This window comes from Fonticula alba (assembly GCF_000388065.1).
Source record: "Fonticula alba strain ATCC 38817 unplaced genomic scaffold supercont2.5, whole genome shotgun sequence".
In the NCBI taxonomy this organism is placed as follows: Eukaryota; order Rotosphaerida; family Fonticulaceae; genus Fonticula; species Fonticula alba.
Window position 1 is genome coordinate 578,367 of NW_009242975.1, and position 11,522 is coordinate 589,888.

General features: G+C 72.4%; 1 protein-coding gene across 1 annotated transcript in view; it reads right to left on the reverse strand.

Annotated features, from left to right (window-relative positions):
- Positions 1-10,972, reverse strand: part of H696_03321 (hypothetical protein) — a gene marked incomplete at its 5' end in the record, with an annotated part of 26,134 nt that extends 15,162 nt beyond the window's left edge. The window contains 16 exons of the mRNA XM_009497179.1: positions 20-1,167; positions 1,347-1,433; positions 1,580-1,873; positions 2,012-2,448; positions 2,635-3,070; positions 3,311-3,421; positions 3,520-5,480; positions 5,657-6,749; positions 6,917-7,179; positions 7,298-7,932; positions 8,051-8,232; positions 8,405-9,121; positions 9,248-9,470; positions 9,641-9,921; positions 10,083-10,510; positions 10,687-10,972. Coding sequence (XP_009495454.1) covers positions 20-1,167; positions 1,347-1,433; positions 1,580-1,873; positions 2,012-2,448; positions 2,635-3,070; positions 3,311-3,421; positions 3,520-5,480; positions 5,657-6,749; positions 6,917-7,179; positions 7,298-7,932; positions 8,051-8,232; positions 8,405-9,121; positions 9,248-9,470; positions 9,641-9,921; positions 10,083-10,510; positions 10,687-10,972 — 8,582 coding nt within the window. The remainder of the gene's footprint in view (positions 1-19; positions 1,168-1,346; positions 1,434-1,579; positions 1,874-2,011; positions 2,449-2,634; positions 3,071-3,310; positions 3,422-3,519; positions 5,481-5,656; positions 6,750-6,916; positions 7,180-7,297; positions 7,933-8,050; positions 8,233-8,404; positions 9,122-9,247; positions 9,471-9,640; positions 9,922-10,082; positions 10,511-10,686) is intronic.
- Positions 10,973-11,522: the final 550 nt, after the last annotated feature.

Here is an 11,522-nt window from a genome sequence, read left to right on the forward strand (position 1 = left end):
GCCGGGGTGGAGGGCGCACGCGGCGGGGCTGGCCGGCTGACCGATCGATCGCTCGACCAGCAGGCGGGCCACATGCAGGAGGCGCTGCCGGCCGACATCGACCGGGGGGGCCGGGTCGCCGAGGCTCTCGAGGGACCCCGGCAGGGAGAGGCCAGCGCTCCAGGGCCCCGAGGCGCTGCCCAGCCCGGGGGGAAGCCCACAAATGGGAGCCGCGGCCCCGAGCGACGCGCCCGCAAGCAGGTCCAACAGGAGATCCGGCATCAGGGCAAAGCAATTGGCCAGGGTGTCCGGATCAAGGGCCACGTCGGCTCGGACACGGTCAGCGGGCACGCGGCGAGCTCGCACGTTGGGCAGGTCGCACTGGCGAGTCTCGCCAGCGGGCCGGTGGAGGCCCAGCTCCCCGGCCCCGAGCGACCCGGGGTCGGCCCAATTGGCGCCCAAGGCCCCCGCCTCGCGGGCCGTGGCCAGGTGCACCGATTGATAGAGATCGCCCAGGAGCAGGGGGTCCGCCGGCAGGCCGGCCCTCGAGCCCATGCCGGCCGGGCTCCCGTCGAGGGCCGCCCCGAAGACCGCCTGGCAGAGGTCATCCGCCGCGGCGGCCGACAGCCGGCAGCATGCAAACAGCAGCCCCGGCACATTGGCCCGGGGAACGTCCGCCGGCAGGGTGGACAGCAGGAACCGGGCCACATGCCGGGCCAGGAAGTCCACCTGCCTGGCGGTGGGCGAAGCCAGCAGGTACCCCAGCGGCCGCCCAGGGAGCCGCGTCAGCGCCGACAGGCCCAGCAAGACAAGCCCTTGGCGAGGCAGCAGGCCCCGGCCCGGGGTCGGATGGGCCCCCTCGGCCAGGCTGACAAAAGTGGCGAAGGCCTGTTGCACACCGTGGCGCCAGGGCCCAGAGCCGGCGCGGCATGACTGAACCAGTGCCACCAACACCGGTGGGAGGGGGGGACTTTCCGACGCCCCAGGCCCCGGGCCCCGGTCGCATTGAGCACAAGACCGCAAGCGGCCGAGGGCCGGCAGCCGCCCGGCGGCGGTGCACCAATGCTCCAGCGGGTCGTTTGCCTCGCCGGCCGAGCCGGCACTCGGCCCGAGCTCGAGCCACAGGTGCCCGAGGAGGTGCCCCGTCAGGAAGAAGGCAACCCGGGCCAGGGGCGATGTGTCGATGTCCTGGATGTGTGGGGGAAGGTCGGGGGCGAGTGGGGTGGCGGTCGGGGCAGGAGGTGAGGCGGGCGGCGGAGGGAAAAGTGGCGAACCGGCTGGCAACAGCACCCCGGGGGCGGGGAGAGAAAGAGGGCGACAGGGCGGGCGGGCGGGCAAGCGAGGAAGCAGGCAGACGCATGACGAACCGGAGATCCTGCCACCTGGCTCGGGTCGCGGGGCGGACAGGCGGCCTGCGCATGGATGAAGCCCAGAAGCTCCACCATCAAAGCGACCTGATCAAAGCCACAGAGGGGGAGAGAGAGAGAGAGAGAAAAGGAGGGGCAGGGCGAGAGGGAGGTGAGAACACAGCGAATGGCCAGCGGAGGAAGGCCTCGCCCGGTAGCAGGGGCTCGAGGGACTGGCCGGGGGCCGGGCGCACCGCCGGTGCCGGGAGCCTGAGAGCACGGTGGAAGTCCACCAATGCAGGCCCAGAGGGCTGGTCGAAGTCCGGCAGGGCCTCAGACAGCAGGCGATCCAGGGCCAGCGGGGCTTGGTGGGGGTGGTCGAAGTCCAGCAGGGCGGGCAGGCGCGCCGGCCAGGGCACCCCCGGCGTGCAGGGGGCCGTGGTCAGCAGCAATCCCGACTCGCCTGCCAAAGGGCCACAAGTGCCGAGGACACATCCTGGTGCGGGGAACTCCAGCAGCCCGACCGACAGGCACCAGGCCAGGGAATCCTGTCCCGCGCAGGCCCGGGCCCAGGGGGAGCAGGAGAGCAGCGAGAAAGGGGCAGGCGGTGGGGAATGGGTCAGTTTCGTGGGCCAGATCCCGGCAGGAGTGCCAGCAGCCGGCCCGGGAGGAGGAAAGCAGCGTACGGAGTACTCGGCAAAGGGCCGGCCCCCGACCAGGGCCGAGAGGTCATGCGTCAGAATGGCCCCCAGAGGCTCGGCCACCGGGGAGCCCGGACCGCCAGCCCCGAGAACCGCGAGGACAGCCCGCGCCAGGCCGCGGGGAGCGGCCAGCGGATCGGCATCCTGGGCGCCGGGGCCCTGGGCCGTCCGCGTTGGCAGGGGCCCCGACCCGACGGCCAGCGCGCCCAGCAGGCGGATCAGATCCCCGGGGCAGGTGGACCGGGCCAGGAGCAAGCCGACCGTGTGCTGATTGAGTGGCCCGGGCGCCGCATCAGGGAGCAGGGAGTCCCGGCGCAAGTCGGCTGCCGGATCGTCGCCGGCCAGCACCCCGAGATGGAGGAGCGCGCACAGCGCACCAGCCAGCTGACGGGCCGGGTCGTGGAGAAGCTCGGCCGAAGAATCTGGCCGGATGGTGTGCGTGTGTGTGTGTGTGTGGGAGGGAGGGGCGAAGGGGGGAGGGGGGAGAGAGGGGGGGTCAGGGCCCGAGAGGCGAGCTCGCGAGATTGGCGGGCCTCCCGGCAGGCGACCGGTGCCCATGCTGAGAGGCAAGAGTGGAGAGGAGGAGCAACGCCAAGAAGAGCACGCACCTGGGCTGCCGGCTTCCGAGCCGTCACCGACGGCAAGACCGAAGCTCAGAGCCAGCACCTGGCGCAGAGCCAGGGTCAGGAGAACCAGCCACTGAACACGCTGGGGCTGGACAAAGCGCCGGAAGGCCGTCTCGGCCGAGCCGTCGGCCGCCGGGAGGACATCCCGCGCCGCATCCCCATACAAGGCCTCCAGGGCCCGAAGCAGGTCCGCCAGCCAGACGGCCGCCGGCAGGTGGGCCGACTGCTCGGCCACGGGGGGCGCCTCGTCGAGCACCATGCTCTCGAAGAGCGAGGCCCGGGAAGTGCCGGAGGTCCTCGGGACCATGCCGCAGGGCGCCTTCGAGGCCAGGGCCTCCAGTTGGACCCCCGGGCCCCATGGGAGGAAGGCCGCCTCCACCACACCGGCCAGGTGCGAGAGGGCCGACAGGGCGGCATTCTTCGTGGAGGGGAAGCCCGCCCGACGAGCCGACCAGCGAGGCGCGCAAGCGTGCTGTAAAGTGAGAAAGGCGTGTGGCAAAAAAAAAGGCAAGAAGACAAAGCAGCAACACCCCCGGCTGCATTGGGCGGCAGCTGGCCAAGAGAGAAGCAGAAAGAGAGAGAAAGCGCGCGCGCGCGCGCGCGCGCGCGTGCGTGGCAGAAGGCCAAACGGAAGGGGCGACAAAGGTCGAGGGCGTACTCGGCGAGCCGGGGCCGGGTGCGCGCTGTGATTGAGCAGCTGGAAGACAAACTCCACAGTGCGCCCGGAGAGATCGAAGTCGGGGGCCCCATCGCCGGACGAGAGCATCACCTGCGGCGGGCAGAAGGTCAGGCAGGCAGGCAGGCAGGCAGGGCGAGAAGGAGGCAGGCCACAAACACCCATGTCCCGAGCAGGGGGCCAGCACGCACCCGAACAAAGGCACCGGCATCGGAGCTGGCCACCGACCGGGCGAACACGGTTCCCAGTGCCCGGCAGGCCAGCTGCTGGACCTGGGCCAGGCGATCGCCCAGCCGGAAGTCCCCCTCGGCCAGCATGCCATCGGCAGGCTCCTGGTCGGTGTCGTCGGCCGCGCGGCCCAAATACCGCGCCGGCGCGCGGGCCAATGACAGCAGGCACGACCGGACAAGCTGCGCACCATCGACCCGCGAGGGGACCCGGCCGTCGGGGGCATTGACCAAGCGCGCGCCGGGTGCCGAGGGGACGCCGGCCAGGAGGGCCGCCCACTCGCCGGGTGGCTGGGGCCGCTGCAGGTGGTCCGCCCCCTGGTCGAAGGCCTCGGCCGCCGATAGGCCCAGCAAGTCCGGCAGGGCCCGATCCCAGGCATGGGAGCAGTCGGCCGCCGGCTGGCCAATCAACAGGCCGCCCGCAGCCGGGCCCGCGTCCGTGTGGGGCTCGGCCCCGGTGTCGGCCTCGGCGTGCAGGCGCTTCCGGTGGCCGGGTGCCATGCCGGCCGCGAGGGACACCCTCCCGGCCAGGCGCCGGTCCCCCAGCTGGGGATCCAGCTGGCAGAGGGGGCCGCTCTCGCGGTCGGCCAAGGGACCAGCATCTGCGGCGGCGGCGGCGGCGGCGGCGGCGGCAGCAGGGCCGGACTCCGTCGCCGGCGAGGCCAGCAAGGCCAGCACCTCCAGGAAGAGGGCCCGGTCGTCGGCCTGGTGGGGCGAGTGAGCGGCCAGGTAGGCCAGCGCCGGGAGAAGCCGCGCCCAAAGGCCCGCATGCCATGTTGGCCGGCCGGCAAAGCCGGCCACCTGGCGCCGGGCCGCATCCAAGCTGGCATCGGCATCGGCCTCGGCCTCGGGCAGGTCCGGCGAGGCGGTCTCGCCGGTGCGGCGCCGCTTGGCCCGCGGGGCCGCGGCGCCCGTGGCACTGCCGAGCAGCTCCATCGTCAGGACCCGGTCAGCGGCCAGAGTCAAGCGCGTCAGGCCCAGGACCAGGCGCCGGCGCAGGGCGAACGTGCGAGCTCCCGGCCCGCCGGTGCCCTCATCCGGGTCGAAGTGGCAAATGGACGCCAGCACCCTCGGCCGCGAAAGGTCCACCCGTAGAGGGAGCATGCCGGCGGTCTCGGCCACGGGCAGCACCAGCAGCATCCGGCCGCCGGCCGCATGCCAGTCCTCGAGAGGCCGGTCGCGCAGGGCCCCGGCCACCTCGGCCCCGGCCGGCAGGACAGGCCCCGGCAGGTGCTCGGCCCCGGGCCCGGCATCGGCCAAGTGGTCCCCCCCGGACACCAGGGACAAGGCCAGCCGTGAAAGGGGGTGGCCGGTCATGGCCGGCCCCAGGCCGGCCGGGCCACCGGCCGGCGGGCCATTTGCCCGGCTCCGGCCCCCGGGCCAAAGGCGCTCCGAGAGCAAGTGCCCGACATTCAATGCCGCCGATGACAGGGAGGAAGTCGGCCCGGCGGCCGCCGCGGCCGGTCCAATGGACGCGAAGGAGCTGAAGGAGGAAAGGTCCCCCACCCCGGCGAGCGTATCCCCGGCGGAGCGCTGGCGGGCCAGGGAAACACCGCGCCCAGGGCCCCCGGCGGCGTGGGTGCCGAAGGGCAGCGAGGCCAGGCTCCCGACAGTGGCCCCATGCGGGCCACCGGGCCACTGTGCCGGGGCCCCCAGGCCGGACGTGGCCCCGAGCCCGGCGTCGGCCGCCCGGAAGAAGCCCCAAGTGGCCGCCCCGCCAAGGCGCCCGATCAGGCGAACAATTCGCCGGACAAGAGCCTCCAGGGACCCGGTCCCGACACCAGGCCGGGTGCGGAAGTGCTCGGCCGACAGGGTCAAGAAGTCGCGCAAGTGCGGCAGCGCAGCGGCCAGCTTGCGCTGCGGGACTGCCGCATCGGAGCCCGGCTGCCCCGCCCCGGTTGCCTGATCAACCCATGCCTCGAGGGCTGCGCGTCACTCGCGTGTGTGCGTGCGTGCGTGCGTGCGTGTGTGTGAGAGAGAGAGAGGAAGAAAGGGTCCGTCGCATGGTGACCCCGGGGGCAGTGTCGAGGGGCGAGGGGAGGGAGGCAAGGGCGCCGGCGAGAGGCCGGGAGCAGCAGGCCGGAGGCATCATGCCACGCACCGTCGAGCGCGCGCGAGGCCAGGACCGCGCCGTCGGCCGACAGCTGGGTCAGAATGGCCACATCGAGGGCCACACACACGGCGTCCACCATGGCCGCCTCCAGGCGGTCGGCCAGCTGCTGCGGGGAGTCCCGGTGGCCATCGCCCGGCTCCCCGACAAGGTGACCCGGATGGCCCGGCCCGGGCCCCGGGGCAAGCAGCGCACTTGCGCAGGGGATGGCCAGCACCAGCTCGACGCACGCGCGTGCCGACTGCAGCCGAAGCTGCAAGGGGCTTGGCCGAGAGCCGGCCTCCGGGGCCTGGGCCGCGTGCTGCTGGCGCGGCCCGCCAGCGTCCGGCGCGCCCGCCCGGGCATCCGACAATGGCGGCCCCTCGGCCGAGGCGGACAATGCCTGGAGCATGCGCCGCTGCGCGGAGAAGACCGCAAAGCGCAGCAGCCAGAGCGTGGCCGCGCGGTCGGCCAAGCAGGACCCACTCGGGCATGGCCCCCCGGCCGATGGCCGCGAGGCCGAGCAGCTGGCCAGCACATGGCTCCGAGTCGGCGAGGACACCGAACAGGCGCAGCCCAAGCAGACCGAGCCACCGGCGCCCTCGGCCTCGGAGCGGCTCGCCGGGAAGTAGCCGGTCAGGGACCCGGCGCGCAGGACCAGCGCCGCCAATACGCGCCCCGTTTCCGGGAGCAGGTCTCCCAGCGCATCGGCCGCCGAGGCGTGCGGCACACGCAACACGGCAGGGCCGCCCACTTGCGGCAGGAACTTGCCTTGCGGAAGGTCGTCACCAGACGGCCCCGCGGACAGGGGGTCCAGCGGCCGGGGAGGCGGATCGCACCCAGCCGCCTGGTCGTCCAGGAGGGCCAAATGGTCGGGCAAAAGGCCGAGCGGCAGCAGCGTGCGCACGAGCCGCGGCAGGTGGGCATTCAGCGGCGCTTCCAGGCGCAGAGTCGCCTCGCCCGGGGGGAAAATCTCTTGGCACAGGCCCGCCGGCAGGGAGACCATCTGCACCGTGTCCCACCCGGCACCCGAAAGAGCCAGCTGGGGGGCCACCAGCCGGGCGTGCGCCGACAGGGCACGCAGCTCGCGCTGGTGGGCCGAGCCCTGGCGCCGGGGACGGTGGCGCACACACCCCGGTGAGGGGGGGGGGGGGCGGGGGGAAGCAAGGCAGGGAGTTAGCGGCATTCTGGGACAGGTATAGGAAGAGAGAGGGGCGGGGGGAGGGGGAGACCCCGGGGGCGAAGGGGGGCGAGGGGCAGGTGCGGGAGTACCGGAGTCGAAGCCGCATCGCCGGGGCCCCCACGCAGGAGACCCTCGAAGGCATCGGCCAGCGACCGGCAATACCGGTCGAAGAGGCACCGCGCGGTGACATCCCACAGCAGGTCCACCACGCTGGCCGGAGCCAGGGAGCCAAATCGCAAGCGGGGCGGCCCGGCAAAGAGCAGCCCCCAGAAGGGGGCGTAGTGGCGCTCGGCCGAGGCATCGCGCATCGCACCATCGATGTGCCCATCGGTGGCCGCGCCCGGGGCCCCTTCTGTCAGGAGAGCCGGAGGTGCAGGGGACATCGGTCAGCAAGAGGCCCCGGCAGGGTGGCCAGAAAGGGGCGGGAGGTCCGCAGGAATGGGGGGGGGGGGGAGGGAGGGGGGGCATACCGTCGGATGAGGCCCCGAGCCGAGCGGCCGACAAGTGCGCCGCCGGCCCAAGCCGCCGGGCCAGGATGGCCAGCGGAGCGCGCGTGCAGCTCAGGGAGTCCTCGCACACACGTCGGCTGAAGGAGGCAAATTCCTCCACACGCGTGCCGACAAGCCGCGAGGCGGCCCCCGCATCCGGGCACTCCGGGGCGGCCGGCGCCCCGGCTGCCACATCGGCCCCGGGGACCGGCGGCACCAGGTCCCCCGGCAGAGACCCATGCAGCAAGTGGTGCAGGAATTCCGCCAGACTCAGGGCCGAGGCGATGCGCCCGGCCCGGGCCAGGGACAATTGGTGCGTCACCACCACCAGGGCCAGCTTGGCCGAGGCAGACAGCAGGCGCCCCGCAAGCAGAGCGTCCTCGCCAGGCCCGGCACCAGGCCCGCCGGGGGCCGTCGGCGCCGGCTCGAAGCGCAGCGGCCGCTGCAGGCGACCAAGGGCCGCCAGACACTCCCCGGCGAAGGGGGCCAAATCCCCGGAGTACCGGTCCCGGGAATTGAGCCACCCACTGAGGGCCGACGTGGCGCCAGATCCTGGGCCAGGGCCGTGCGGCTGGCCGGCCGGGTCGTCCTCCGGCCCGGTGGCCAACTGGCCGCCGCTGGGTTTTTGGCGTCGGCCAGAGGGGAGGCGGGGGGGGGGGGCATTCAGCGGTGAGTCACATCGGGGACGGAGGCCGGCGGGGACATGGCCCCTGGGTGAGCCCCTTCCCGGCGCACCTGAAGAATATTTGCTCCACCTTGCTGAGACTGGCTCGTACGATGGCACGCAAGTCGCCACGGTGAGGAAGCAGCCGGACCGACGCCTCGGCCAGGTAGCCAAAGCCGCTGAGGGCCACGCAAATGAGCCGCACGGAGGAGGCCTGGTTTTCCAGGAGCTCCGAGAACCCGGTGATCAGAACCTTCCATGGAACCGGCGAAAAGTGGCCCAGATCGCCGGCCGTTAGCATGGCGGAAAGGGAGGGAGATGCGGGGCCAAAAGAAAATGCGCGCGCCGAGCCGAAGCGACACCAAGAAAGCCCGAATGGCGAGGCAGACCCCCCCCCCTCCCCCGCGCCCCCGCCCGCTGCGCACCCGGTACACCGCGATGTCCGAGGCGAAGGTGCCGGCCGAGCGCCCAAGCCGACACCCGGCCTCGGCCAGGCAGGAGGCCAGGGCCGCCGAGGCCAACTGGCGGACACGCGCATTCGGATGCCGAACCACAAAGTGCTCCAGCAGCAGCCGGTGCAGGTGGACAATGCGCCCGGTGCCGGCGGCATCCGGCGCCGCCTGGGGCTCATCCTTCACCGCGGCATGGGTCCTGGGGCTTTCCGCCCGCAGGAGCAGATCCCCAAAGAGGGCATGGCTGTGGCGGGCCAGGATGCCAAGCGCGGCACACAGGAGATCCAGGCGCAGGGCGCTGCCGCCGGCGGCCCGGCCGACGCGGGACCGGCCCGGGGCCCCTGGCTCCGTGGTCAGAGTCACATAGTGCACAAGGATGCGGACCACCACCTCGAAGAGCTCCTCCACGCAGTGCACCATGGCCGGGCCGGCCGGGCTGTCGCCGGCCCACGCCCGTGCATCGGCCAAGTCCAGCGCTGCCTCCAGGCTGTGCAAGTCGTCCGGAGAGCCGGCCGCAGAAGTGGCGGCGGCGGCGGCGGCGGCGGCGGCGGCGGCGGCTGATGGATTCCGCCGCGACCGCATGAAGGGCGCCAGCTCGCGCACCAGGTCCGAATGCACACACAGAATGTGATCCAAACAACACAGCGAGGCCACGATGATGGCATGTAGAGGCGTGCGCTTGGAGATTTCCTGTGCGCGGGCGCACCAGCGCCCGGAGGGCAGAGCCAGCAGACGGAGGCAGCATCAGCACATCGCACCCCGGTCGGGAGCCAGGAAGCCAGGGCGGCAATTGACCATGCCCCCCGAGCGACGCACCTCATCAATGGCGTTGATGGCTCGTCGGACCAGGGCCTCGATGCCGGGCGTCGGGAAGCCGAGCGCATACCCCGGCACCGGGGGCCCCGAGCTCTCGGACAGGGGCGCACGACAGAGCACCGGATCCGAGTGATAGCGCACCAGCAGGCCCAGCAATCGCAGTAAATTGGCCAGCGGCCCGGCGGCCAGCGAGGCGGCCGCCTGGAAAAGATGCGCGCGAAGCCTGTGCACCACAGGCGAGGGAGCATGTGGGAGAGGGAGGGACCCGGGCGGGCAGACGATCCGTGTGAGGGGGCTAAGCGGGGAGAAGGGGGCGGGGGGAGGGGGTGGGGGGAGGGGGAGGAGGGAGGGGGCCGAGCCCGACACGAGAGGCTGCCATGCCCGGGTACGCACTCTTCAAAGAGCACCGGCGCGTTGAGGGCCAGCGAGAGGCTGGCATCGCGTTCATCCATGGGCAGCACACCCAGAGCATCATCCTGGTCGAAGTCCATGACATTGTGCAGGGTGGGGAAATCCCCCAGGTGCCGGGCACCGGCCGGCCGACGGCCCGGGCTGACCGCCGGTCCGGCCGAGAAAAAGGCACTTGCACGCACCAGGGCGGCCAGGGGCTCCAGGGCGGCGGCCTGTGCCCGAGAGGACGCCTTGTGCCGGAGGAAGGCACGCTTGCAAACGGACTACCATGGAGGCAGCCGAGGGACCGGGGAGGAGGGGGGGGGGGAGAGGCGCAAACGCAGGGGTTACATTGGGAAGCCAAGCAGAAGAGAGAGAGAGAGAGAAAGAAAGAAAGAGAAAGGGGGGGCGGGGGAGGAGGAGGACACATGGTGGGTGCACGGACAACAATGTGCCCGGCGAAGGGCCGGATCCGGGCCGGGTGGGCCAGGACACAGTGCGACACGATCTGGAAGAGGGTCGGGAAGTGGCTGTCCAGGGGGGACATGTAGCGGGCGGAGGACATGCCGCCCGTGCCTCCGGGGGCCGGGGCCACCCCCACGCCCGGCACGATCGGCGGCAGGAGCAGGCTGAAGAGAGATACCCGGCGAGCAGGGGTGGTCGCACAGTGGCCCGCACGTGCCGGGGGCCCGGACAAGCCGGCCTCCCCTCGGGCAGCGCTGGACAGGGGCGCCCCAGTCAGGGCCGAGAGCGGGGCCAGATCTGTCAGGTTGGTCGAATCCGCAAGGGGACCCTGCTCGGGCGAGCTGTCCACCCAGGGCCCTCGGTCCACGGAGTCCGGCTCCAGGGCAAAGAGCACCGAAAAAAGGTGGGCTATGTTTTGCGTGCCGGGGACGGAGGCAAAGAACCCGGGGGTGAGAGGCGAGCATGGATTGCCCTCGGGGGGGGGGAGGAAAAAAACGGGCGGAGGGGCCTGGTGCGTGTGTGTGTGTGTGTGTGTGTGTGTGTGTGAGGGACATCGTGGGGAGGATCGCGGCGGCGACACGCACAGATGGACTGCTCGTCGGAGGTCGACACGGCCAGCTGGAGCAGCTCCTGGGCCAGGAGCCCGCGATCGGTCGAGGAGAGGGTCGACAGAGGCTGCACCGCCAGGTGGAGCTCCTGCAGCAGGCGGCCGGCCTGCACGGCCACCGGCGAGTCGGCCAAAGATCCCAACCCGGCAGCGGCGGTGGCGGTCACCGCCGCCGGCTCAGGCGCATCAAGTAGCATGGGCTCATCCCGCTGCGGAGGATGATCAGCACCCCACCGCGGAGGGGGGGCCTCGGGCTCGGCCATTGTCAAGGGCAGGCGCGATCTATGCGGAGCAGACTCCCCCACAAGCGGGCCTGGGGCTCACCGATGTCGCGAGGCGTCCGACAAGAGGCCGAGCCGGCAGCAGCCCCAGGCGGGCAAAAGGCGAGGGAGGGCGAAAAAAAGACCCGGAGGCAGGGCGTGCCGGGGGCGTTTCGAGAGAAAGAGGGGCGCGGGTCTGGAGCGGGGGGGGGGGGGGGGAGGATACCTGCCGACCGGGCGGCCCCCGCCGGCCTCCCTTCGGGGACCCTGTTGAAGGCCCCTTCCGCCGGAGCACTCACACTGCCGCGGGCCCCGCACGCTGGCGGCATTAGTTCCTAGCCTTCAGCCGGCCCCCGGCCCCCGGTCGCCGATCGCGAAGCGAGATTTCACACACCGGCACAATGCCCGGTACGGTGGGAGCTCCGGCAGCGCCACCGCGCTAGCTCGCGCCCGTGATCATGATTTTGCACACCTCTCGGGCCGTATTTCGGCCGGGTGCGTGCGGTCCCCCCCGGCCCGCAGAGGGTGCCGTCATGCCCCCCCCCCCCCCCCC